At 40.3% G+C, this 26,110-nt stretch overlaps 1 protein-coding gene across 1 annotated transcript; it reads left to right on the top strand.

The window, feature by feature from the left end:
* Positions 1-1,026: 1,026 nt before the first annotated feature.
* MC3R (melanocortin 3 receptor) lies at positions 1,027-2,306 on the top strand. Its single transcript, XM_052785746.1, has one exon. The coding sequence runs from the start codon at positions 1,329-1,331 to the stop codon at positions 2,304-2,306; it is 978 nt and encodes a 325-aa protein (XP_052641706.1). The 5' UTR covers positions 1,027-1,328.
* Positions 2,307-26,110: the final 23,804 nt, after the last annotated feature.

Genomic DNA, 26,110 nt, shown 5'->3' with positions numbered 1-26,110 from the left:
TGCCAATACAACATAGTACACTTCTGCAGACAGGGAGAAGGGGGGAAAAAAAAAAAAAAGATCAACTTGCAAGAGCTGGTTAAGCCTTTAGGCTGACTAAGATCCTTCAGCAGAGGTGGAGAGTCATGATGCAGAGAGAGTGTGGTGTGGAGACTCACACCTGCAATTTGCTTCACTTGTGAGCAAGGAATTTAGGAACCAAAATAAGCAAACGAATCCCAAACCATTTCTGGGCAAGGAATGAAATCCCTGGGAGCTTGTCTCTGATGAGACCAACGTTATATAGCTAACGGCAGCCTTTGGAGCACCTCAGCAACTATATCGCGGGCGTACGATTTGCACCCACATCCCATCTGTGGTACAGCTCACCCTCAGGTGGTTGTCTTTAATCGCGAGGTCCAAAGCCCAAGTGAGCCCAGGACGTCCTCAAGGGAGGCATTGCCTGGACTCAGCTCAGGGCTCAGCCAGCTCGTTCGAACCAGGCAAGAGGAGCTCTGGCTCTGGGCAGGAGAGGAGCAGAGGCCAGGAGAGCGTATGGGCACCCTGCCTGCCCCTGAACACCCACCCCCCTCAGGTGCCTGCCCTGCTCACTCCCACGGGCAGGACCCGGCTGCCGAGAACAGGCATAAAGTTTTGCTGGATGAAAATCCCTTTTTTCGGACGAATTTTAAGGCAAACCCATCCTATTCGCTATCTGCAGAGGGCGCCAGACCGTTTCGGATCTGCTGGTGGAGCCAGCGGTGGGGATGCGGTACCTGGTGTTTGCAGCTGTCAGTCAGAAAGGTGCTTGCTCTCTAGTGGCCAATGCTCTGCACGGAGGATGTAGTAGGAGTTGGTTTTTCTTTCATGCATGTATAAATCCCTTAGTTCTCTTTGCCTTTCTTGCCACTGAAATAGCAACAGATGCTTCGCTGAGCTGCAACATGCTGGCAACAAACCTGCACTAGCCCCAGCAGCGGATAGCAGATGAGAAAACTCCCTGCTTTTAATCATCAGGAGAGCTAGAACCAGCAATGTGCTGCTGCTGCTTTTTCCCTTCAGAGAAAATTCTTTGATGCCTGCAAGATTTGAAGCTTACTTTCTTATAAAGGAGAAGAGCAGCCTGTGATTCATGCAAAACTCACTATAAATGCTGATTTTTTTTATGTTTCTACTTGTAAAAGTGACTAAAGAAAAGTCCTGCTCGATTCCCTCCCATGTGCACAGCAACAACTTGGAAGGACTCCTTTTCCTTTTTCTTTTTTTTTTCCTCCCCTTCTTTTTTCTTTTTTTTAAACCTGTGCTCTATCAGTCCATAATCACTTGTGAATTCAACCCCTTTGCTGACAATGAATACCACACACTTTGCCTTTTCATTTCAGCCTGTGCTGCTTAATGTCACTGAAGACTTCAATGACTCAACTCTGAGCAACAGAAGCAGCGATGGATTTTGTGAGCAGGTCTTCATAAAAACTGAGGTCTTCTTGACTTTAGGGATCATCAGCCTCCTGGAAAACATCCTTGTCATTCTTGCAGTGCTGAAGAATGGAAACCTACATTCTCCCATGTATTTCTTCCTTTGTAGCTTGGCTGTGGCAGATATGTTAGTGAGCATGTCAAATGCCTTGGAGACTATCATGATTGCCATCCTGAGCAACGGCTATTTGATCATTGATGACCACTTTATTCAGCATATGGACAATGTTTTTGACTCAATGATTTGTATTTCTTTGGTAGCCTCAATTTGCAACCTCTTGGTTATAGCCATTGACAGGTACATAACTATTTTCTATGCTCTCCGTTACCACAGCATCATGACTGTGAAGAAAGCTTTAACCCTGATTGTGGTCATTTGGATTGCTTGTATCATCTGTGGCATCATATTCATTGCCTACTCGGAAAGCAAAACTGTCATTGTCTGTCTCATCACCATGTTCTTTACCATGCTCTTTCTCATGGCCTCCCTCTATGTTCACATGTTCTTGTTTGCACGCCTGCATGTTAAGCGGATTGCAGCCCTCCCAGTGGATGGGGTGCCCTACCAGCGTACCTGCATGAAGGGAGCTGTCACCATCACTATATTACTTGGTGTCTTCATTGTTTGCTGGGCACCTTTCTTCCTTCACCTCATTCTCATAATTTCTTGCCCAATGAATCCATACTGCATCTGCTACACTTCACACTTCAATACCTATCTGGTCTTGATAATGTGCAACTCAGTAATTGATCCACTCATTTATGCTTTCCGGAGTCTGGAGATGAGAAAGACTTTCAAAGAAATAGTGTGTTGCTGTTACGGCATAAGTGTGGGACAGTGCATGCTGTAAACATCTGGCTTTGTGTTGACAATAGAGAGGATACACACAATAGGTGTATAAATATATATTTATCTAGATACGTAGCAGCTCCACTTTAAAAGCAGTATCTGAAGGAAGGACACAGGAAAAAAATAACCTTCTACTTGATGCCTTGATTCACGCTTTTCAAAATGAAAACCAGATTCAACCAAATTATTTGAAATTATTTTAATAGTTATAACAGAAGGAAATCCAGAGTGGCTTAGAAAATAGCTTAAGAAACTTACTGGAAAAATTAATCCTGAAAGGGAATACTACCTTATAGAGACTGAAATAATATTCTCTCTACCATTCATTTGTACCTGTTGCTTTATCTCTGTGCCACTATCAACAAGTCAGTATTTCCTAAAAGATTCCATTAGTTACCTCTACGGAAAGCTATTCACTTGCAAGACAGATCCAAACACCAGCAGGTAACAGCATTGCTCTACGCTTACTCCTATGCCTCCACCTTTTATTGAAAGAATAGATTGATATTTATGCTGCTTGCTGTAAAGCAACCTGAGTAAAATTTTTGAAGGGTGAAAGTAAACATTCCTCTTGCGCTGAGATATTCTTTCAATAGAAATCGCTTAAGTGAAAAGGAACAGCTACTGTATCAGTGATAGTGCAACTTAAACAGCTACCTGGTAGAAGTGACTCTATGAAGAAGGCATTTACATTACTTATTGTGATACAGGAGTATTATATCCTCAAATTTTTAATTTTTTTTTAAACTGGAATGCACTGATTAATGTAGTGTTTTGTATGTTAATAAAATAAGTCACAGAAATCTCCTTTTGATAAATCGTCACCAATGAGACCCATTCTTAGAAAATTTTGAACACTACACAGATCTGAACATAATGAATAACTAAAATGCAAAATAGTTTGAATTTAGCTTTGTGTAAAAGCTGCATGGGGTCTTTAGAGATATCCATTTGGCTAAGTTAGTTACCTGAAAGAAATAAGATGCCTATGGCAGATACGACTTCTAAGCATTGAGAAATGTATGTCATGGGTCAGTCACTTTTTACTTAAAGAGCTTTACACTGAGTTCAGTGGATGGACACTCCTGCACTGGAAACAAGAAAGCACTATGCTGTCTGCAATCATTTTCAAACTCTTTGTGCAAGTTGGTGGCATGTAAAGCATGCAACTTCAGCTACAATAATTTAGGTTTTGCCTCTGCTTTTTATAGGAATAAACCATGTAAGTGGCCTTCAAATAGCATATTGTAACTGAGCGAAGGCTGCCATGATTTGTATATAATACAGCATACAGGCAGTATGACAGACCGTGCCAGACTAAGAAAACTCTAAGCCATTCTAAAGTGTATTTAGCACCTTTCTGGTATCTCACTTTTAGGAGGGGCAGCAACCCGAAACCCTCAGGGTTGTCTATTGCTTTCAAAAATCCAAAAGATCTCATTTGACTTCAGACTATTATTTTTTTTTTCCCCTCATTTGAGTGGAGTTGCTAGGTGGTTGTTATTTCTGGGGCTCCACTCTGTCAGTTTAGGAAGAGTTATCCAGACCAGAGTTTCCCAATCTACTCTGCCTCCAGTTCTGCCTTCACACACTAGTCCTGGTACAACCCAGGCTGATGGTGTTTCACGGCTACTGGCTCCAGAACCCAGCTCTGACTGTCTGTGGGGAAGACATGTCCCACAGTTTGCAAATACTGGCCCATGTCTGACTGTGTTTTATTCTCAGCATCCTACAACCTTATGGAGTGTATAATTTTCATGGGGCCAAGAACCATCTCTCCCTGTGCTCTAGCCACACTCTGCCCACCAGCCCAAACCAACCTCATGCTATTTCCCTTGCCCTCTGATCACACCCTAAATTACCTAACCGAGTTCTCATTTCCTCCCATAATCCCACCCTCCAGACTTCCACCTTCCCAACACTCCCACTGTTTCAACACTGACCTGATCTCATAACCCTTAATTTTAAAAAAACTAAACTAAAAAAAACCAGACCAAGGCCACCATGGAGCATGTGGCAGAACAGGCACAGATGAAAACTCTCCCATGTTTCAGGTAGAGACCAGAGAAAATCCCAACAACTGACAAGTAAGCTAAATCTGACTGCTTTCAGCCTTATCTGTCTCACAACTTACAGTTCGGCAGTACTAAGATCTGTTCTGTTGGTTCAGCCTGTCTTATTTCTGCAACACCTGATGTGGCGCATTAAGATGAACTGAAACAAATCAGCATAGGAAACCACACAAATGGCCTTTCGTGCTGTGGAAAGACTGTACCTACCTGTGGTGAAAAACTCTACCTGTTGTCAGTGTTACGTACCTTTATACACTCGAGCATGGTTTGCCATAATGTTCTGCCTCAGCTTATTGTGTATTTAGCTTTTATTGCACCTGATGTCCTAGTTATTTCTCTTTTTGAAAGTGATTTTAGATGAGACTGATTTATACTGTGCTTTGCCTTTAAGCAAAAAATACATCTGTTGAATAAAACAATCTGAAGACATCACTCAGCATTGTGTTTGCTTCTGTCAGAGCACCATGCCATGTCAAACCACAGTCCTGGTGGTCTGGGTCACAAAACTAGAAATAGAGTCTAACACTGGGCAGAAACCTCCTAATTCTACATGCTGTCCACAGAGCTACACAAAAAGGAGCAAAAAAGCCAGACTTCTCCATCCCACATGTAAACATCACAGAAAGAGAATCCATAAAATCCCACAAAGTTCTCTCATACTTTCTGGCACCAGCCAGTGAAGGTGCAGCTCCTCCCCACAGGTTATCCATGGGGATGGATGGTGGGTTTACCCAGCCCCAGTTCCAGATTCACAACTCGTAACTCACACTTTGGAAATCCATGGTGCAGCCTTCTGCATGGAGCCGGGATGGTAGCCATCACAAGCCTGTCTGTGATGGGAAGGGAAAGAAACAGTCTCCATGGGACTGAACCCCACAATAGGAGGTAGTAAATGAATACTAATAGCTACAGCTCCAGGTGTGAAATGGAATTGAAGGGAAGAACAGGACTGCGCTCTAAAGAAATATCACTGCAATCAGTTGCTGTAGGACAGATCTTTACACTCTACTGAGAAGGCAGTCCTGGAACAGGTGTTCAGCCATCCTCAGGCCTCAGGGACAGAGCTGAGGCTCAAGTCAAGACTCATCTAAGAGACACACAAGGACTGGAATGTCAGCAGAAGCCCCCCAAAACTGTATCATTTCCCAGCAGCAGTGCACCCTATAGATGTGTATATACAGCAGAACAAAGACATCACAGCACACACTGGTACGGGGCAGCAGTCCTTAACATATGCTAGTAACCAGAGCAACATTTCTATCTGCTGAGAATCTGCCCCTGTTTATAATTGCAGTGAAATGTGAACACTTTGATTTGTTACTATTAAGCTAATGTATAAGACAGTCATAAGAAGTGTTTCTTCCCTGGTAAGAGTGCTGGGCTGAACAAGATAATGGCAGTCTGAAATAATACCCTTTTCATCTGAAGGTGCCATTTATGTGGATTTAATGATTCAGTTTTTCTGCAAGAAAATCAGGCAGTTCATGAGCACTGTAGGATTATCTTTTGCTCAAAGACTTGTTAGAAAACCTTCATATATTCAGACAAATATTTGAATTTGCAGGGGCATGAGTTATCCCGCTAAGTCAACTCAACACAGCATATTCTGCAAATTACAGCCAGGTTTCTTCTTTCATATAAGATTCAGCACTATGCATGCAATTCCCATCAATAAGTGTCTAAATAGTTTATAATTGAAAGCATTTGTCTTAATGGATAAATAACAGAATTCTGCAGTCAGCCAAGGTCATCAGTAGGGCCATTAGTACAAATACCTTGACTACCTCTTCACTGAAATAAGATGTTTCTATTTGTTGAAGCCTAGTTTGGGACCAGGGTTAGCTGTTTGGTTTGGTAACTATACCTAAACCATTAACGTGATTTTGAAGCTCACCCACAAAGGAATATTGCTTCACAACATACACTGGAAATCCCTTCGCTGGGCAGCCCAGCGCCATCTCAGTTCCACACCTCTGAGACAGTATGAGAGAAACCAGGTAACATGGGCACTGAGACACCCAGCATGGGTACAGCAGATGCAACAGTTCCAGAACAGCTTGTTCCTTCCTGTCTCCACCATCCAAGAGTACAGGCAAGCTGCACTCAGGCTGACTAATATAAGATGATCCCTTCTGAATAAGGCATAGAAATTTGGACAGCATTCAGCGGGCTACAGGGTGCAGGGCAGGGGCAGGAGGGCTCACATAGCTTGTATTAGCAATCTGAAGGTCAGCTCCAGCTATCGCTGTAAATGTTGCTACCAAGTCACAACAGGGCTCTCTGGTGTTCCCTTTTCAGAAGAGCTCTGGGTACAGGCATGGATCTAACTTTTTATCACAACTATAACACAATGCCAGTGTTCAATAGGATTTCAGGTGGAAGGCAGAGGAAAGAAACAGCTTTCAAAGAACACTGCAAAGACTAATAAAAATTCCTGTCCATACATATCTCTGTGAAGAACATTCAGATGGTGCTGTTCTGCTCAGTTTTGAAGGTTAAAACTTAAAAAGTTAAAATACAGCCTTGTTTTTAAGCAGTTCAGTTAATAATGTACATTAAGCGGACAGAGGCATTGAGGAAGGAAGGTAAAGCAGATTCTTAAGGCCAGAGCTACGGGTGAAGCCTATTTACACAGTGGAAGCTCACTCAACTGGGAGCAGCGCAGCATCACAGCTGCACATTTCATTGTGTTCTTTCCTAAGCTTTCATGTAATGGGGTCACAGCTCAAGTCAGACTTTACACTGATGAATGAAAATAAGCTCTATCAGATTCACTCCAAAGAGAAAAACATAGCTTTTGATGCTTTAAATTTGCTTAGAAAAAAAGCATTTTTTATTCTTCTTGTTTAAAATTAATTTTTCCAGAAAGAACAAGCATAGGGAAGCTTGCTCCAAATCTGCTTTTCGTAACCATCCACAACCTTAATATCATCACAGTAATTATGTATTTCATAAGCAATTTAAATTGTAGCACAGGACTATGCTCATTCATCACTCTAATAATATACACGTGTTAGAGTCAACCTAAAATCACTGGGTAAGGTACCAAAACAGGACCTTGCTTCTGGCACCAGTGCTGATTTGAACAAAAGGCCTATTTCCATCACACTCATGGATTCAGTCCTATGCAAAGTAGCCTGAAACCTGCCTGATACAAGGAGGCTTGCATATCACAGGCGAGTTAAAAATGTCTCTGAAACAGAAACTATAAAAACTGGAACACAGTAAATTTGGTGTTTGTGCAATGCTATATTGCTCAGTGGGGCAGAAGTTCAGAAGTATATACTTTATTAGGAAGATTTGAACCAGGACTTTTAAGAGTTAAGATGAATTTATGCAATATTCACATCATTCTGAAAACACTAATGACAAAAGTAGATCTACTTGGTATTCTTACCTATTTAAATGACAGTGCACAAGAAAAGGACATACCTCCTTGTTCTGGGACAGTGATGGAAATCCTACTTATTATCTGCTGTTTTGCTGGTATGAATGTTCATAGTGTCACAGCTAAGCATCCGCCCTAAGCAGTTAAGAATTTCCAAGGGTTTTTTGGTCTTGTTTTACACTTTTCATTTCTTTAAGAAAAAAACACACACCTTTTATCTGAGGCTATTCCTCTCTTGTGATTATAAAGAAGGCACCACTAAAGTGAGATTTACTTAGAAAATCCATGATTCTACTCTGAAACCCTCTGCATTGGTAATAAACACAGTCAGTATTCACCTTTGAGCCTAACTGATGCAATTTTGGTTTGTTCTATATCTATTACTGATTCAAGGTCAGAAATGAACATTCTAGAAAAAAAATTAAAATATATAGATGAGTCCTCATTCACTGTAATGGGTATAATAAGCAGCACAACACTTTCAACACATTACTGATATGATCACTACAATGGTAAGGACACATATTGGGAATACCTGCAACTGAGCTACAAAGCCAGAGGCCAAACATGATGGACTTGAGACTACTCTGTATTAACATATAAATATTATAAACAGGTATTAATTGATGTAACAATGAATCTTGTTTAAATTAGCAGGATGAAGTCTTGCTTTTTAAAAACAAACACCCATACACAGAATAAGAAGCACTTCCAGCTATTCAAATTCACTAACTTAACTTGAATTAACATTTAAGCACAGGTAAACCTACAGACACCCTGAGAAATTAACATTTCTTTAGACTTACATATTTGCAGAGGTACAAGAAACTGTAGGTGAGGCAGAACAACTACAGACCTCCTGCCTACATGCACCTGCTATTACACATGTTCCCATTCAAGTTTGCTCACTCAACACAATCCCATTTTATACAAGCAGTTGAGTAGCAATTGCAGTGCCTCTCCACCTTCAAAAGCTGCGCTACTAGAACAACCTACCCCAAAGGGGCCATTATACTGAGTGCGTTGATAATCGAAGCAGTGAAAAGGTGCAGCTGGGAGAATCAGTCAAGACACTTATTTCCTGTGATGAGAAAAAGCAGTGAGGGCCTATTAGCACTCATTTCATTAGGGGTTCATATTACACCTTAACAGAGTTTTGCATGAGTGTTGGGTGTGTATGACTTAAAGCTGCTTAAATGCACACTGAGAAAAGCATCCAAGTGTGATTCAGAATAACTGCATTAAGAAACAGAGTACTTCCTCTGCCATTAGCATACAGCTGTGAGGGTCATCTCAGGGCTTCTTCAGCTCAAAGTGTATTTAACTCTTTTTCTCATTTTATAATACCTTATTGCATGGTGGTGAGTATTCCCAAAGGCTAATGTTGCAGGCAACGAAGCTCCTCTTCAGCAGTCACTGAAGAGGATGAGACTCTTCTACTCACTGTCTAGAATAGTCAAATTAGGCCACTGCTTCACCATATCTATGCCAGGAACAACTTTCTTCTTCAGCTACAGCAGGAGCTGACAGGGACTGCTAAACCTTAGCACACTAAATGTTTTCACCTAATTCCTAGTTTTGTCAAGGTGAGTGGTCATGCAAAATTCTATATTCAGGAAAAAAAAAGAGAAGGAGCAAGATTTTTTGAAATAACTTGCTTGGGGAGCTAAGGAGTCTTTTTATCTCCACCTCAGTGAAAGACAGTGAATTTCTATCCAACCTTGTAGACCTTGACCTTCCCAAATTTGAAATGAAATAGTGAAAAATTTACAAAGTCGCATTTTTATGAAATGTGTATATGATGGAAAGGGTCAGGCAGAGGCATCTCTATCCCTTCCAGTTATGCCATCACCTCTGAGATCATAGAGAAAAACTGGTTCCGGGATTGCCCAAACGCTGGGAGACCTGGAGCTATAGCACTGCCAGTAGGCAGGAGTCCCAACATGCAGTAAGCTTATTCCACGAGTCGTTGCAATTCAGATTTTCATCACCACCAGGATCAACACCTCTAAGAAAACATTAGGCAAAAAAGAGAGGCAAGAGAAAGCTGGATGGGAAATTGAAGTCTGAACAGCTGTGCAAAACAGCTACTGGAGGCATGTAGTGGTGTTCGAGACACGGGAGAGGGCAAGATCTGAGGATGGATTTCTTTGGTGCCTATCAGCAGATAAGAACCATTAACTGTGAAATCAAGAGTCTTCAGCTAATTAGTACAGACTTCACCTGTATCATTGTTACTGTCTTATTTCACAAAGCCTACATGCTACTCCTCTCTTCAGCCTTTAAGAACAAAGCACCTCTTCACAAAACACTTGTCTCTCAAAATGAGGCTGAATTTATACTTCATTTTGGCAAAACACAACACCAATCCTTGTAGCCTTTTATTGCCTGCCGCTTCATTGAAGTCAATTACATGATACCTGTGAAAAGATTTGCCTTAAGTAATCTTAAAATTGTACAGCATGTACTTGGAAATGTGCTCTAAATCAAGGACTCTAAATTTAAAGTTCTTAAGTGGTATATGGACAGCAAATAAAGATAATCTTTTGTTTTCAGATTTCTCTGCAGGAAAGCAATTTAGGTAGACTTGGCAATTCAAAACTTCTGATAAGACAAATCAGGAGGCAGGAACAAACATGAGGCATGCAGTAAACTTATCTTCATACACAAGAAAGCAATTAATGGATTTGCATATACAGCTTGACATACAAAAATTAAACCAAACACTGTACTACTGTCATAATAAAGTGTACTGCATTATATTTTTATGTTTATGTAATAGACCATCTATTTAATCAGAAAGACATGTTATGTAACACAAAGGTTCTTCTTTAACATATAAAGATGCTCCTAAACTTAAAAGAAAGTGTTGTTATGTAGACTCTGTTACTAGATTTCCAGGTTTGCAGCCAGGTATGAGGCGGGGGGCCTTAGTTCTTGCCTTTGTGACTATACAGCTTTTCATTTCCTTCTGAGTCAAGAATGTGTAGTCAGTAGCTGTGATCATGTATTCCACAAAAGCTATCACAGGCACCATTAACCAGCTTCATATTCCTCATTTGAGAAACCAGCTATCACAACTCTAGTACAATTCCAGTAATGAAAAGCATTTGCATAGAGTTATGAAAGTCTAATGATTAAACAAGCTTTAAAGGGTATTAAATATCCAGTTTTTCTAAGAGATCATTGGCAAAGTAAATCAACATACGATTTAATTTATGGTGATGAGCCATGTAAATTGCATAAAGTTTGGGGGAGCAAAGAAGAAATTTTGGGTAGGCCTGGCACAAGCTTTTGGATGTCCAAACAGATTGGGTGTATGTTAACAAATGTGTTTGGGTGGGGTTTTGGGGGCGGGGCGGGGGGGGCATGTTGTTTAGTTTTATTGTGATTCACAAGGGAAAACTGTTTAGCCTAGGAAAAGATTGGGGGTTTAAGAAAAAGGTATTCGCCAACCCGGTTGGTCCTGACATTTTTCATTCAGGAGTCAGAGCATAGGGAGACAGAGGCCACAGGTCTTCCCATTTTAAACAGATATGCATGAGCCCAGCCTGTTTCCTCTGAAAGGCACAAGTGTCTTTCTCAGTACCAAAACTGTGAAAGCAGGTGTTACTTAAAAGCACAAAACAAGTGAGAATACCAACTCCTGCATTATGCAATGACCTGAACATTCAGTTCCAGGGGAGGGGAATAGCAAAGAGGGGCAGAGTGTCCATCAGCAGACACCAAAGCAGTCTTAAAACAGATTTTTTTAAGCAGAATCAACTACAATTCTCTAAAATCAACTTTCCTCTCTCAAGTTTGTTTAAGGTTATGGGGACACCATGCTGCTCCCTGTGACATCTATCACAGCAGGCAGTCACAAACAAAATCTGACAAGAAGACGCTCTTTTGGTCATTTGATTGCTATTCTGTGCCTCCTTGCCAGCCATGCCACAGTGTTTACAACCCTGTGCATCAAATGCACTCTCTCAGCTATTACCCTTCTCCTCTGTACTGACGGCTATTGTTACTCAAATGATAGCTGAACAGACAAATAAATCACCCCATTTCCTAAGTGCTATTTGGCACTACTTCCCTGTTTAATGCCATGCGTAGCAAATGGGAACTTCAGAGGATGAAGTCTAAACAAAAAAAATCAATAATCCATGTATACAACTACAGCAAACCTGCCATTTTTATAAATAAACCTGTAACTGTGTGGCTAGAGTTCATATGCTGGTGTGTCAGTACTGCGCGTGCAAAAAAAGCAGGTGTGTGCACAGGATAAACTGAGAAACTTCCTATAGGCTAATACACTTTGGACAGTACAGAAGTAAACATTTAAAATCAACTTAGGTAAATGCAATTAGTCAATAAGACACCATATTGGGTTATTTATGAAATCAAAGAAGTTCCCATTGATTCAAATCAGGCTAGATGAAGCAGAAAAAAAATGCACTTAGAATGTTAAATTTGGAAGCATGTATTTGTATACTTTGTGGTTTAGCCCCAGCCGGCAACTAAGACCCACACAGCCACTCGCTCACTCCCTCCGGTGGGATAGGGGAGAGAATCAGAAGGGTAAAAGTGAGAAAACTCGTGGGTTGCGATAAAGACAGTTTAAGAGGTAAAGCAAAAGCCACGCACGCAAGCACAGCAAACCAAGGAATCCATTCACCACTTCCCATGGGCAGGCAGGTGTTCAGCCATCTCCAGGAAAGCAGGGCTCCATCACACCTAATGGTGACTTGGGAAGACAAACGCCACCACTCCAAGCGTCCCCCCCTTCCTTCTTCTTCCCCCAGTTTTCTATTCTGAGGATGACGTCCTATGGTCTGGAATATCCCTTGGGTCAGTTGGGGTCAGCTGTCCCAGCCAGGTGCCCTCCCAACTCCTTGTGCCCCCCCAGCCTCCTCGCTGGTGGGGGGGGCGAGAGAAGCAGAAAAGCCCTTGTCTTTGTGTAAGCACTGCTCAGCAGTAACGAAAACATCCCTGTGTTATCAACACTGTTTTTAGCACAAATCCAAAACATAGCCTCATACTAGCTACTGTGAAGAAAATTAACTCTCTCCCAGCCAAAACCAGCACAGTATACAAAGTGACAGTTGCATATTTCGATAGTAAAAAGCTTTTACTAATGAGCAATTGTTCTCTTCTGCTAAAAGCCTGGGCTTTTTTCTTTCGACTAAACAGGCTAAGTTGAAACTGAAATCATATACAAGCATATACAACTGAAAGCATACACAAGTTGACTTGTGGGTGTAGTGACAATGCAAACATTGTTTCCACCACTGATTCATATAATTTAGCCTTATTATGGATGATCTGGCATGCAATTTGATAATTCTATCATATTGTTATTGCCTAAAATGCACATATTCTTTTGTTGTTAAAAAACATATATTAAAATTTTAAACCAGATATGTCATAAATTGTTACAAAGTTAATAACTACAAAAACCTAAATTTTAAATCAAAAGCTAGAAGGAATGGGAATGACATTGGAAACAAAAGCAAATTTTCATAGGGCAGTGACTTTCTATCAAAAGAAAAAAGATTGTAAATTTTTTTTCCAGAATTTCTACAAGTAGGTAGTAATTAGTTACAAAATCTATTGAAATGAAATCACACATACATGGAATCAGATGGGGCACACCTAAGTTACCAAATATTCTTTTTAAAAATGAATTTGCTAAGTGGAAAACATGTTCTCAGAGTTTCAATTCATTGTTTTCTTCTCTCATCTCATATAATATTAATTCAAACTGTTTGAGGTTAGATTTCTACCACCTCTGATTATTTATTTTGTAGTGTCACTAGGAGCTGACATGTCACTATGACTTCACATTGTAAAGATTTTTTTCTCTTGTATTAAAATACCTACTTTGCTGACTGATGAAAAACTATGCACTTAGCAGTTTCATATATTTCCAAAGGCAATTGTATAAATGAGACAAGGGAACACTTGCCTCCACCCAGTTCTGCTAGCAAGGAGACTTTATATTATTTTATCCAGGAACAACAGCTTCCAGCTGGCTTGATGAGAATTAGTCCTAACCTCTGCTGACTCCCAAATGGACAGAAGGAGAAAACCTCCAAGAGATACATGAAAATTTTGACCTGTAGCTTTGCCTCTCTATTTAGGTATTCTTAAATTGTGTTAGCTAAACACATATTGTACTTGTAAGGGTTAAATGACAATTAAGCCAATAATATCCTTTAAAATTTAAAGCCTACAAAATACAGACATTTAAGGCAACCAAGATCAAATAACAATGTTACTTAGAGTGAAATATCCACAATCTAAATTCCATACAAGTACAGTGAAAATCAATGCTCTCTCTGTTAATGAGACAGGGTAATCAAAATGGAACTAATTATTTCTCAGATATACTAGAAGTTAAATATCATTTTTTGACCTAAGTGCAGCTCCTTGCCAGAATCTAAGAGTAGTGAAATTACTGACAGTCTGCACGTATGAGAAATATTCAAAACCAGCTCAATTATTATCTGAAAAGCAATATGTGAAGAGTTATGGAATATTGTACCGGACACTTTTGATTTGCTTTGCTTAAGGAAAACTAGAGTACGAGGCTTTGTTTTTCCCTTGTTGCTGGCTAACAGACCAGAATACTGCTTAATTGGTACCGTTGGCAGAAGCATCTTTTGCTTACTTCCTTGCTGTTGCCCCCTCTTAAACAAACAGGATTTCTTATTTAGCCACCAAAATATGCTGCTTAAAAGTTTTCATGTTTGAGGGTTCTGTAAAGCTTAGGGAAGAGATTGGAAAAGATGTAGGGGACCATTTCTTAATTAATGTCAAATACTGAAGCTAGGAAAGTTGGCAGGGAGGATATTTAGTTCAGGGAACAGTATTTTCCAGATTGTAACAGCCAAGAGACAGCTCAGGGAACAGAATTTTCTGGGATAGCTGGAGTTATGTGACAGTTTTGTGTTTTGTTTTCTTAAACGCTGTCCCTTTGGTAGCTCTCCTTAATTAAAAATTATTCTGATATACTGAAGTAATACTTTACTTCTAATGTGACAGTTACTCCCAATTTGTTGTATAATTACTAATCAGAAAAGGCAAATCGCTTCCTAGGCATATGCACAAATATTGCTATTTAGAAAATTAATTCACTGATATGCTACCCACTTTCTTGTTTTATTGGAAGCTGGTAAGAGCAGAACATTCAACACAAGGTTTTAACATTACTTTTCCTGAAGAGATAAGTATATTAAGACAACTCTGTAAATGGTGAGTGAAAGCTCTCCATGATCAAAACCACCACATCAAAGAACTTGGAGCAATCAGATTTTCTGAATAAAGGAAAAGATGGAACTAAGAATACAGTTCCTACGTTGATACAGCAATGAATACAAGATCATTAAGCCAGCTGAATAATGAATGAGCATGTGTTAAAAGCAAAAAGTATTTTCTGTAAGGGACGAAAAGTCTAGAAACATATCTTAATGAGAAATTGTCATTACAAAATATGTATTTGTTTGAAAAATATTGCTTAGTATGATCATGTTAATGTTGTAATAAATTCATTTTCAAAAATCTTTTTGTTTACAGAGTGAATCCAACAGTGCCTTGCCCATTGTGTCGGCACCTCTGTAATCAGACCCACATTGGCTATACCTTCGTGGTGTCTATGTAGCTAAAATGTGTACTTTCACATCCCACAATTAGTAGTTCACAGTAAAAAATAGCAGTTTGTTAAGAACTTTCCCATCATCATGAATTATATATGTATATTTATATATATATCTGTGCATTTATATATGTATATGTACAAGCCATATATTCATTTTCCTTATGAAGGCACACTTTCAATCAGTCACTGACAATTCATAGAAAATCTGGAATTAACTGGTTTTTGCAGTCATGTTTGTTCTTTGCATGTATGAAAGTGTTATTTGTTTGTGTTCTTTTAGTAAGAATTTAAGCATCCTCTGTTCTGCTGCCTGTCTTACATCTAGCTAGTTCAAATTAAAATCCGAAAAACAAATGAGATCCACAGATTTACAATGGTCATTTTAAGACAAACTGGCACAAAGCAATCTACAATTTACTTAGAAAGATTAACACTACCTACTTCTTGTGGGAAGCTTAAATCTCAACGGTTCTCTTCTAGACCCTCTGTCAACTTAATCCAACTGCCCTTTCAATTTTTATCATCTTACTTTGTGGAACTACAAAATACAACTGTTCTAATTGAGAAATTAGAAAACAAAAGCAATTCCTTTTTTTACTCTCCCTTTTAGTTCCTCTGTGTATTTAAAGGCATGCTGGGGCCAAATTTCTTCAGAGAGCTGGGAACACTGAGTTCTGGAAGAGTATAGGATCTTGACCATAAGCACCACAGAATGTGAACTGCTAAGCGTCCCCTGTGCAAATCCAGCCGAAGTTTGATTGCAAATCTAACTCAGCAGTCAGCATTTCTGAAGAGCTCAACATCCTATTTTGGCATAACAAAAAAGTGACAAGCCTTTCAAGCAGCTTGGCACTGCTCCACAGCAGAGAGCAAACCTGCAGTTTAAGCTCAGCGGGGTGACTTGGGCAAGCCAGAGAAGGATGATCTAGCTTTCGGTACGCACTGCATCTGAAGAAGGTTTGCACATCTTTTCCCCAGATTGTCAGAAATCAGGCCATTCACAGATGGCCACCACAAGCAGGTTGATGCTGCGAGCAGCTTGCTGTGCCACACCATGGGCAGGATCAGAGGCACTCAGCAAAAGCACTATCTTGCAGGAGTGCCTGAATTCAAACAAACAGATCTAATCAGCAGTTCAGACAGGGCTGCCTTCTCCACCTGGCCAGAAGTGTTTATAGACAAAAACAATATGCTAGTGTTTCCCTGACATTCATGCTAATAAACTGTGGAAGGAAATCAGCATTAGGAAGCCAAACAACATATAATTGCCATAGACGAGTACTGCAAAACAGCCAATTTGTCTGTGATTCAAATGAAAAATTACTATTACTCTGCCTTCATTTGCTAACTTCTGTATCAGAACCTGTTATTAATCATATTCCCAGTCCAGACTCCAGGAATAATACAGTTTAGTACCCAGCAGGAAGTGGGTATGTTGACATCATAACCAAAGTGTATATATTTTGGTTGAATAATTACTGTCTTTCAAGGGAGGAAGGTTATGGAGCCACCGTGAATCTAGCTGACAAAAAACTCAGTTTTAAACAATTAGACACCACCATGGGAAGACTTATTCAAGTGGAAAAAGATAATCATTGGATGCAACAGTGTACATTAAATGACAATTAGAGAAGTGTCTATTAAAATCTATTTAAAAAAAAAAAACAAACAAATAAACCACAAACTCAAGACAAACTACAAATCAATTACCTCTTACTGTCAAGCACATGAAAATTAAGGCTTTCTTGACACCACACTGTGAGATACTGGCAGGGTCTTTTTCTATTCTGTATAAGTAAATGCTTCAAGCCCTGACTCATTACACTGGCCAGCTTCAGACCTCCAAATAACCTTCAACAACAGTAACAAAAATGCTTGAGAATGTCACCTAATCCCAATAGGGTGAATTATTAATCAAGGGGAAAATCCTAATGATCAAAAATCCTCTCCAGAAAAATTATGATGGTCAGTGCTCTTGTGCCTTGCTGTCAGGGGCCTCTCCATCCCATGGCCAAAGAATCTTGTTCAACAAGTTATTTCTGAAAACTCAGTCTGGGGCTGCTCCTTTGCCTGAATTTGGGATTGACCTGCTCTGCTACAGAGCGAGGCAGTCAGCTGCCTGCCTTCGCACTCTGCCCACACTGAGCAGCACAGCAACTTCCACAAAGAAAAGGAAACTCTACCTACAAACAAGTTAGGCTCCAGCGGTGACATGGACTCACATCGTTTAACCACCTGCGACTGTCCAAGACAGCAAAAGACAGGAGCAAGAGTTTAGAGTGACACATAAAACTAGGGTGCCATGATTCAAACCAGGTGATGCTACAGCATCGGGAGTCTTGCCATTTAGACTTTGCTGAGCCAGATTTTTCAAAAGAGATCAGCTCCCATCTAAGCATCTAAACAGCAAGTTCACTACTAAAAATGTCACTGCTCCCAAAAACTGTCAGTGTGCTTTCCAGAGGGCTCAGCCTGCTGACTGCTTCTGTAAGTCTCACTGGCAGAAGAACCCTCCCAAAAATACTGACCAGTGGGAGTGGGACCAGCTAGAAGACACAACAGCAGTACAGGTGGCCCATTTCCCTATAGACTTTTTTGAATTTTGCTGATAAAATGCAAGTATCTACAACTGTTTTCTCAGAATAAAACTAAACTGCCTGCAGCTGATTGCCAAGTATGTTGAAGGAAGTGTCCATGGAGAATGAATGAGAGCAAAGACATTTTCAATGCATCAGCATTTCTTATCAGTAATTCCTTTTCATGCAGCTTTTACTCTCTTGGTTGATACAAATTGTACCTTTCCTGTACTTTCTTCAGGAAGCAACGATTTGTGCATTGGCTGTCTCCTGGCTGCTCTCGTTTATAACATGCTGCCATAATTCCAGATTCGTGCTTCTAATTCCACTGTTTGTGTTAGAAAATGTGTTACTTTTTGACAACAGATGATCATCTTCTCTCTGTGGTGCTCCTGCAAAGTAAAAAAAAAAACAGATGTGAGGCTCACGGTGTTGTTTCTGAACAATGGGAAGAGGTCATCCAAGCTCACTCCAATTTACTCAGACTGCACCAACCTGATAACACTCTTGTCTCAGAGATGCTGTTAAAGGTTTGCCATGATGCACTTGAAAGGGATTTTTTTTCTCCGGATAATTAAAGGAAGAAAGACTGGAAAGATACTGCCATTTCTGTAGACAAAACCAGACTTTGTACACTGTTTTCCAAATGATATGATACTTTTTAAAATAAACAATACAGAAGGACTTTGTGATTACTGCTACCAACCAGTAAAGCCTGAGAATAGTGTAGAGCGGGGAGACCAGCAGAACTGTCAAGTGGATGTGCAGGATCTGACCTTCAGGACACTGGTAATTTAAAAGAGGAAGGCCTGTGTCATAGCTGGTGAATATTTCACGCTGAATTTGTTGTAAGAGACCTGTTTTCCTCAATATCTTGTTCCATCTGCCATTGCAGAACAATGGCAGGAGCTACAATGCATTCAGGGGTTTGGAGGGGGGAGGTGGGTTTGGGGGTTTTTTGTGGTTTTGGGTGGGTGGGTATTCTGCAACACTCCTAATGACATCACTTGGTAGACTGATCAGTTAAAGATCAGCCCAATTTGATTATCAGTTTTCCATAAGGGTTCAAGACAGCTCACTTTGAGAAGAGCTGCAGGAGAGTTCCTGTTGCAGTAACTAGAGCAAACGGAGAGGCACAAAGCAACAGGCCTCTCTAGCCCCTTCAGAAACTGAGGAATTAACCATTTCCCTGCCCCTTCCCAAGGCTTTTGATTGTCTTTGACATCATGAACTGCACCCTGACAGCTGTCGTTCCATTGGTTTATATCCTACTTAGAAAGCACGACTGTTCCCAGTCTACCATTAATGGTGCAGCTCATGTCAAAGATGCGGCTCATGTCAGAGCTCGTGTCATGCCATGATGCAGCTCATGTCAAAGACCAGCAGTTTCATATCAGGACTGGATACAGTTATAATGTAGATAGGGACAGTTGCAGGCTACAGATCATGAATGAGCATGAAAAGCACATACACTCCCTTGTAGTAGACTTCTTAATGCTTCCCTTTCTTCTCACTCTGTTTCCTTCTCACCCAGGAGATAAATTCATGTTTTATGAAGATATTTCTATGCTACAGGGATAAGGACATAACTACAGAGTAGAATAGTCAGGAGAGGCCAAAAATTCAAAGAACCATGAAGACTTGGTTCCCTTCTTTTCTAGGACCTACTGAAGCAAAATCCCGGAGTGTTTGTTTGATTTTAACACCTCTACTATCAGTGGCAAAGATGTTTCTCCCAGCAGTTTCAGCAGTAGGAGGTAATTGAAGGACATAATATAGCACAGTGTTTTCAAGGAAAACTTGTTTTCAGATACCTGCTGAGCACCATAAATACATTCATTCTGGTTATGCTGACGCAGTCAGTAAAGCACAGACCTCCAGCAGGGACTGTTCTGCTCACTGACAGGTGCTGAGGATGCAGCATCTTTGAACATAACTCAAAGCAAACATTTCTGGTTTCCTGCAGAAAAACTTGGTTTGGAGTGTCCACTCGGTGCCAGATTACACAGTTCATTACCAGCATGCAGGAAATAGAAACAAGCAAAGAAAAATCATTTGTGTAGATTGTTTTTCATTATGGTGAAAACATGATTCATCATGGCAGTTTCAAGTCAAGCACTACTTCAATAATCATGGAAAAACTAAAGGTGGGTAAATATTTGCAGCCATTCAGTTCTGTTGCACAGCACAAGTAATTGACCTCCACAACAAGAAAATCGGGTGAGTATTCGCACTGCCAGGTGCACATAAAATGTACTGAAGACATTCCAGCCTGACCAACTCTGGATGACCTCGTTCATACCGTGCCAGAGCTCAGTTTTGGTGGAGTTTTGGAACGTGTCCGGACCTATTCTGCAGACTACATCTAGGCAGTATGTGCATCATTCTATACCAAAGAAAAAGAGAGGTGGTTACATGTTTCCTATTGCTCTGAAAACCTTCCAGCTTATCTTGCATCAGCAGAGGCCTCAACAAAAAAATGGCCTTGTCACTTATGTGAGTCTCCTCCTTTGAGGACTTGAGAGAGAGAACCAGGAGGAGTCCTTGTCCTTGTTCTCTTCCAGTGACAAGCCCACTCACTATAAAGTGACACTATAGTGTACCACTTTACTGTATCAAGACATGGTACTTAAAATGTTAGCCACCAAAACTGAGGAATTTCTGTTATTTTGCTCAGGGTTTTTACTATCTAATCTACAGTCCTTAAGTACAGCTTTCTGATGTCCTTCAGAAGCATGAATACATTCTAAGAAAACAGCCTTTTTCTGTTTTGAGCATCTAAAGATAAATAATTTTTCATGTAAAAGTCAAGTGCTAGGCCTTCCCAATGTCTTTTAGATGAATGGAAACGTTCCAGAAAATAACGCTTTTTGTTTCCTGTGCAGATGACGTAGATGTTATGGCAGACTGCAATCTAAGCCACTTGCAGTAACCATTTATTGCTTTAATTTTTTCCATTATATGTAATTTGGGACTCCTGGCCAGGGAAGTAGGGAGTGCATGGACAACCAACATAGCTAAAAGCTTTGCAATTAGCCCAGTACGTAGTTCAGTGCAATTAACATTAGAATGAGTTTGGATATATAGTTTTTTAAGCCAGCTAATGAAACAGCATGCAGTACTTCACTTCTAAAATAATTTAAGCTTTACAACAGTCTCAAAATTCCCATTGCAATGGGGAACTCTGAAGTAGGTTTCTTTCTGCTAGCATCAGTGCAATTATAGTTGCCCTGAAACTGCCACAGCAAGTGTGGGGAGAAGAATGTGGACCTTTGATTTTCTATTTGAAACCAAGGTCAAGTTATGAGGCCTTTTCTCCCTCTAAAAGCCTCAGGATATTAGGAATTTTTACAAGAGAAGTGAAGTAATAATATGGAGACTTGTTAATCCTCTGACCCACTACCCTGCGCCACCCACAGAGATAAAAGTCTTAAGAAGAAAAGAGGTTAATACATGCCAAGGTGGAACATATGTACACACTTCTTCTGGGCACTCCTACCTGAGGTTTTCTTCAAGATGGTTCTGCATCCAGGGTGCTAGCCACTGCTGGCAAGACAGCAAAGCTCCTTGTACAACATGTGGGAAAATCAGATCTCTAAACAGGACTGTAGATTATTCTACAGGAGCCCTGCAGTTTCTAAACTCAAATAGAAATGATCAGACCATCCTTTTTCTCTTACTGAGGCTAACCAGTCCTGCTAAAAGCAACAAAAGTTATCAGCAAAGCTTATCAGCAAAGCATCTAAAAGCAATGCTAGATACTGTTTAAATATTTTGCATTAATGAGGGGGGAAAAATAAGTTTCATTAAATGTCATGGCCCAGTTAGAAAAATGAAGCAATACACAAAGATACAACAAAACTCATACTGCCTGCTGCAATAGCTCATAAAAGAATGTGCTGTGTCCTGATTCTGAGCATAACACGGAATCTGTGTGCATTTGTATAAACTGCCTTTTTTCCAACTTGTCACAGTATCCATTATTCTTTTTTGCAATACAATTGATCACTTAGCTGCAGCTGATGCTCTGCCTTTATGTGCTGTCCCCTGGCTGCTGCAGCCTTCTCTTTTCCCCACAGAGCATCCTTAATTAAATTACTCTGCATTGTATCCAGACTGCAAAGAGATGGGGAGCTAGAGCTAGTGCACAGCTCGCGTTCAAGCAAGGAGGAAGCCAGAAACAAAGACTGGCTTGTCTGGAGAATGGTGCAACCCCCATGCAGTAGTGGGAGAAGACAGCCTACAACCACAGAGTACCTGGCTATAACTAACCTGGAAGCAGGACCAGACTCAAGATATCCAGCCTAAACCAAAAAACTCTTTGTTTATCTGAAGCTTTTTTTTCATATACAAGCAATGCAGTATTTAATCCATTTATTGATTTATTTAACACATTATTGTTGCTGGTAGTTAACCCTTAAGCTAGTGGTTCACCGAGAATGAAGAAGTTAATTGCTAAATACATTTTTCCTCCTTTTTTCCTACTGCATGTGCAAAGGTCAGACATGGAGTGTGGAAGGGAAAGCCAGTGTAGCTGTGTCACTTTTCCATAGTATATTGCTAGTGGGTGCTCCAGACATCAGAGCCAAAAAGAAGAGAGCCCTGGCAAAGCTCGGAAGCAATCAGCAATGTTTGAAGCATTTTGTTGGTGTTACAAAGCAGAGTAGCACCAACCCAGTACAACAGTAACACATAAAGCCACTGCCCTTTAAATCTGCAGTACCATCACAGGTAGACCACCCAGCATCACCTCTGGTAATCTGCCTCCAGTTAATAGCACATGAAGCTCTATACGGCCCAAACAGCAGTTATGTACAAGAGCTGTCCTTTACCCATAACCATGTCTGCAAAGCTTTAGCTTAACAAGTACAATCATAGTACTTACAGTCTAACTAGAAGATGTGCAATGTGGGAAGGTGATTGGGTACAGTCCAAGCAAGTGACCAAGTGAGCTCTAATGCTCAGCCACAATTCCCATAATTCCTAATTTGTTCTTTAGATTGCTGTACTGCCATTTTTTTATTATTACTTAGTAAACAAAATGTTAATGAGCCTTATAAATGGATCTGGAAACGAAGAGCTGAGTTACCTCTTTAGATAAGACAAACACACTATGTATTGATTGGAGAGTCTTCTGGCACTCAGCTTCATTCTTTGTTCCCTACCGACCACATGGAGCCCTTATTCATATGACGAGAACAGGATAAGAACTAGCAGGAGTGCCTTGTCAGCCTCGCCACTTCTGTGGCAAGAGCCCACCACCAAGAGCTCTAGTTAATTCTGAAGGAACTTGTGCAATCTTTCCCATTATTTAGGAAATGGCCTCCCGAATATGTCAAGTGCCTCCTTCAGGAGACACAGCCATTACCAACTAGAACATCAGTCTCAGGAAATGACATACATAATGGAAAATAAAAATCCTTGGAAAAGAATTTTTCCAGACTTGGTAAGGACCTGCTGGAAAAAGGCAGCTAATCAGGGTGACTGTTAGCACAAGCAAGTTCAAGTCTGCTAGTTCAACCCACTTATTGGGCTTCTGGATGCAAAGCTGAACTGATTTGCATTGATTTCCATTAACTTAAACTGCTTGAGTAATGCCCAAATTCACTCAGGAATTTCAGTTCTATGACTTAAAATATCCTGTCCCATTCTCTTCTGTCGCGTCCTAAAGTTGGAGCGACTCAGGTTCGTGGATTTCCTTTGTCAGAATTAAGGTGAAACGACACCAGGGGAGTTCAAACAACAATCAACATTTATTCAACCTAGCTAACCTTGCCCAAGTACATGTGAACTTATCAATATGAACCTTGCAACATGTCATTAAGCTGCTGTTTGAGAAGAGAGGGGAGGTGTAGAAGAAGAAACATGAAATGTATCAGGAGGAGAGCCCTCCCGTTGAGTCACGAGGTTCAGAGCGGACCCCCTTGCTTTCTGGACTCCTTCTCAAAGAGGAGCCCAGGGGCGGCTAGATCCACTCCTAGTGTCAGACTTGGTCAACGGTTTATGTTTAAAAGGATGAGGTGTAGGGACTGTGGAAAAGAGAGAAGGAAAAGAGGGAGAGAGAGAAAGAGAGAAAGAAAGAAAGAAAGAAAGAAAGAAAGAAAGAAAGAAAGAAAGAAAGAAAGAAAGAGAGAAGGAAAGGGTTTCACCAGTCCTGGGTCCAGCATTGGTCCAGCCAGTGTAGAGATCCAGTTCCGGAGGGCGCGCACTGAGGACTCGTTCTCCCTTCTTTTATACTGTGTTAGTCGATGGTCTCGACATGTGCAGTCCCATTCCCGGGGTTCTCTGGAATCGGTTGGAGAGCTTTGGGGGGGGGTTCATCGCAGAGTTGCCTCTCTTTTTCTGCTGGCATGACCGCTTAAGATAGAAGCACAGTCCCATCCTCCGTGGGGCCTCCTCCTCCAAGCGCATATGCTGTGCTCCTTCTCCTGGTCACTTAAGATAAGGAATTGCGGCTTTGGAGAAGCGCAGTCCCACCCTCCAGGGGGGCCCTCTCCTCCGGCCACATTATCCTGTTCACAAAACTCCAGCATTTTTACAGAGGCCGTTTTCTCCACCAAAGTTCTTTAATGAATGTTTGAGACATTGAATGTGTCAGACCGTCACATCTTCCTCCTCCCAGTTTCCAATAACTCTGCCCTTGTGAAGAATAGCACTGTATTGCTTGAACTTCAGTGGGAGGCTTCTCAGAGTGGGACAGCTATGTAGATTTAAAAGGTTTCTGAATGAAATAAATCAGAATGAAGGAGATAAATGAGAATGAACTCATCAGTTTAATCAAAATAATAATTTAGCCACATTACAATTCAGACAGAAATAATGCCCAATATGTGAAGCAGTATATAATTAGACCTACTTTGAAGTAATATTGATGTTTCTAACAATCCAGTTAACATAACTGCATAGTCATTGATGTACGTAAATTTAATGGTTCTATCCTCATTAATGAATTTTGAGAGGAAATGAAAAATATGTTAACATTAATGATATACAAGGTAAAATATATAGCATTGACTGCACTTTTACCAGCCTACATCAGAGCAGACACACAGATCCAAGCGAGATCAGTCAATTCTTGCATATCTCAGCAACAGAGCTTTAGGACTCTTGCCTAACCTAGGAAAATGAATGGGGTTTGGCTGTCATTTGCACTGAGTGGAGTCTGAACTACCTGTTAATGGTTTAAGATTCCTGCTGAAGCCTGAATACGGTCAGGATTTCACATCAAACACCGCTGCTGGTTTTCAGGGAAGATAGGATTAGATCTACAGAATATGATGTTTACAAAGGGTGTTTTAAAATGCAATAAAAGAAATCCTGCATATTTTTAAAGAGCAGGGGAGAATAGAGGAGAAATAAATTCATCAGACCTAAGATGAATTTACCATACATGTAAAATAAACTTCACAATCTGATCATCCCATAACATTCATCACAATGAAAAAAAAAAAAAACAAAATAATTAAGCCAATGCACATATCAGATTCTGAATCAAGCAATTTTGCTGGACTAAGTCTAGAATTGAAATGATCTTGTCTGTGTATGACTAAAGGTTACTGCTCTCACAGTTCAAATGGAAAAATGTATTCATCAAAAACATATCTGTTAGCTTCACCATAGTAAGCACTCTGTGAATCCAAAGAAGTTTCTTAGGAATAAGTAATACTGAAGGCTTACCCAGAAACTGGATAGCTGCCAATTTTCAGAAACAATTACTCAATTTGCTAGCAAACATGTCTTCCTTCAGTGCTTTGAAAGGAGAGGCTTGGTTGTACTCACACTAACGTCTATGTTTGCAGCTCTATATACTTAGGTGTTTTTAATTTTCTGGTAACTTGCCTTGATATAATTTTAGAGATTCTATTAAATATTTTATATAGCAACCCATTACAAGTCAATCTCCAACATAACATACTATTATTTCATAAACATCTTCTTCTTCAGCTCAAAAGCATTTCACTAAAGCTCTAAAAGCACTGACAATGACAATACACTGTGTTGTGCATCACCATGGTAATGCTTCAGAAAATAGCTTTGATTTGGGGTCAGAAAGATCAAACATTGTAATAGATTGAAAGTACAGAGTTCATCTTGATACAACCTAAAACTATCATGCTCTAACTATCA

Source organism: Harpia harpyja, chromosome 1 (assembly GCF_026419915.1).
Source record: "Harpia harpyja isolate bHarHar1 chromosome 1, bHarHar1 primary haplotype, whole genome shotgun sequence".
Classification (NCBI taxonomy): Eukaryota; Metazoa; Chordata; class Aves; order Accipitriformes; family Accipitridae; genus Harpia; species Harpia harpyja.
Note: the sequence above shows the minus strand (reverse complement) of the source record. Positions and strands in the feature narration are given on the sequence as shown.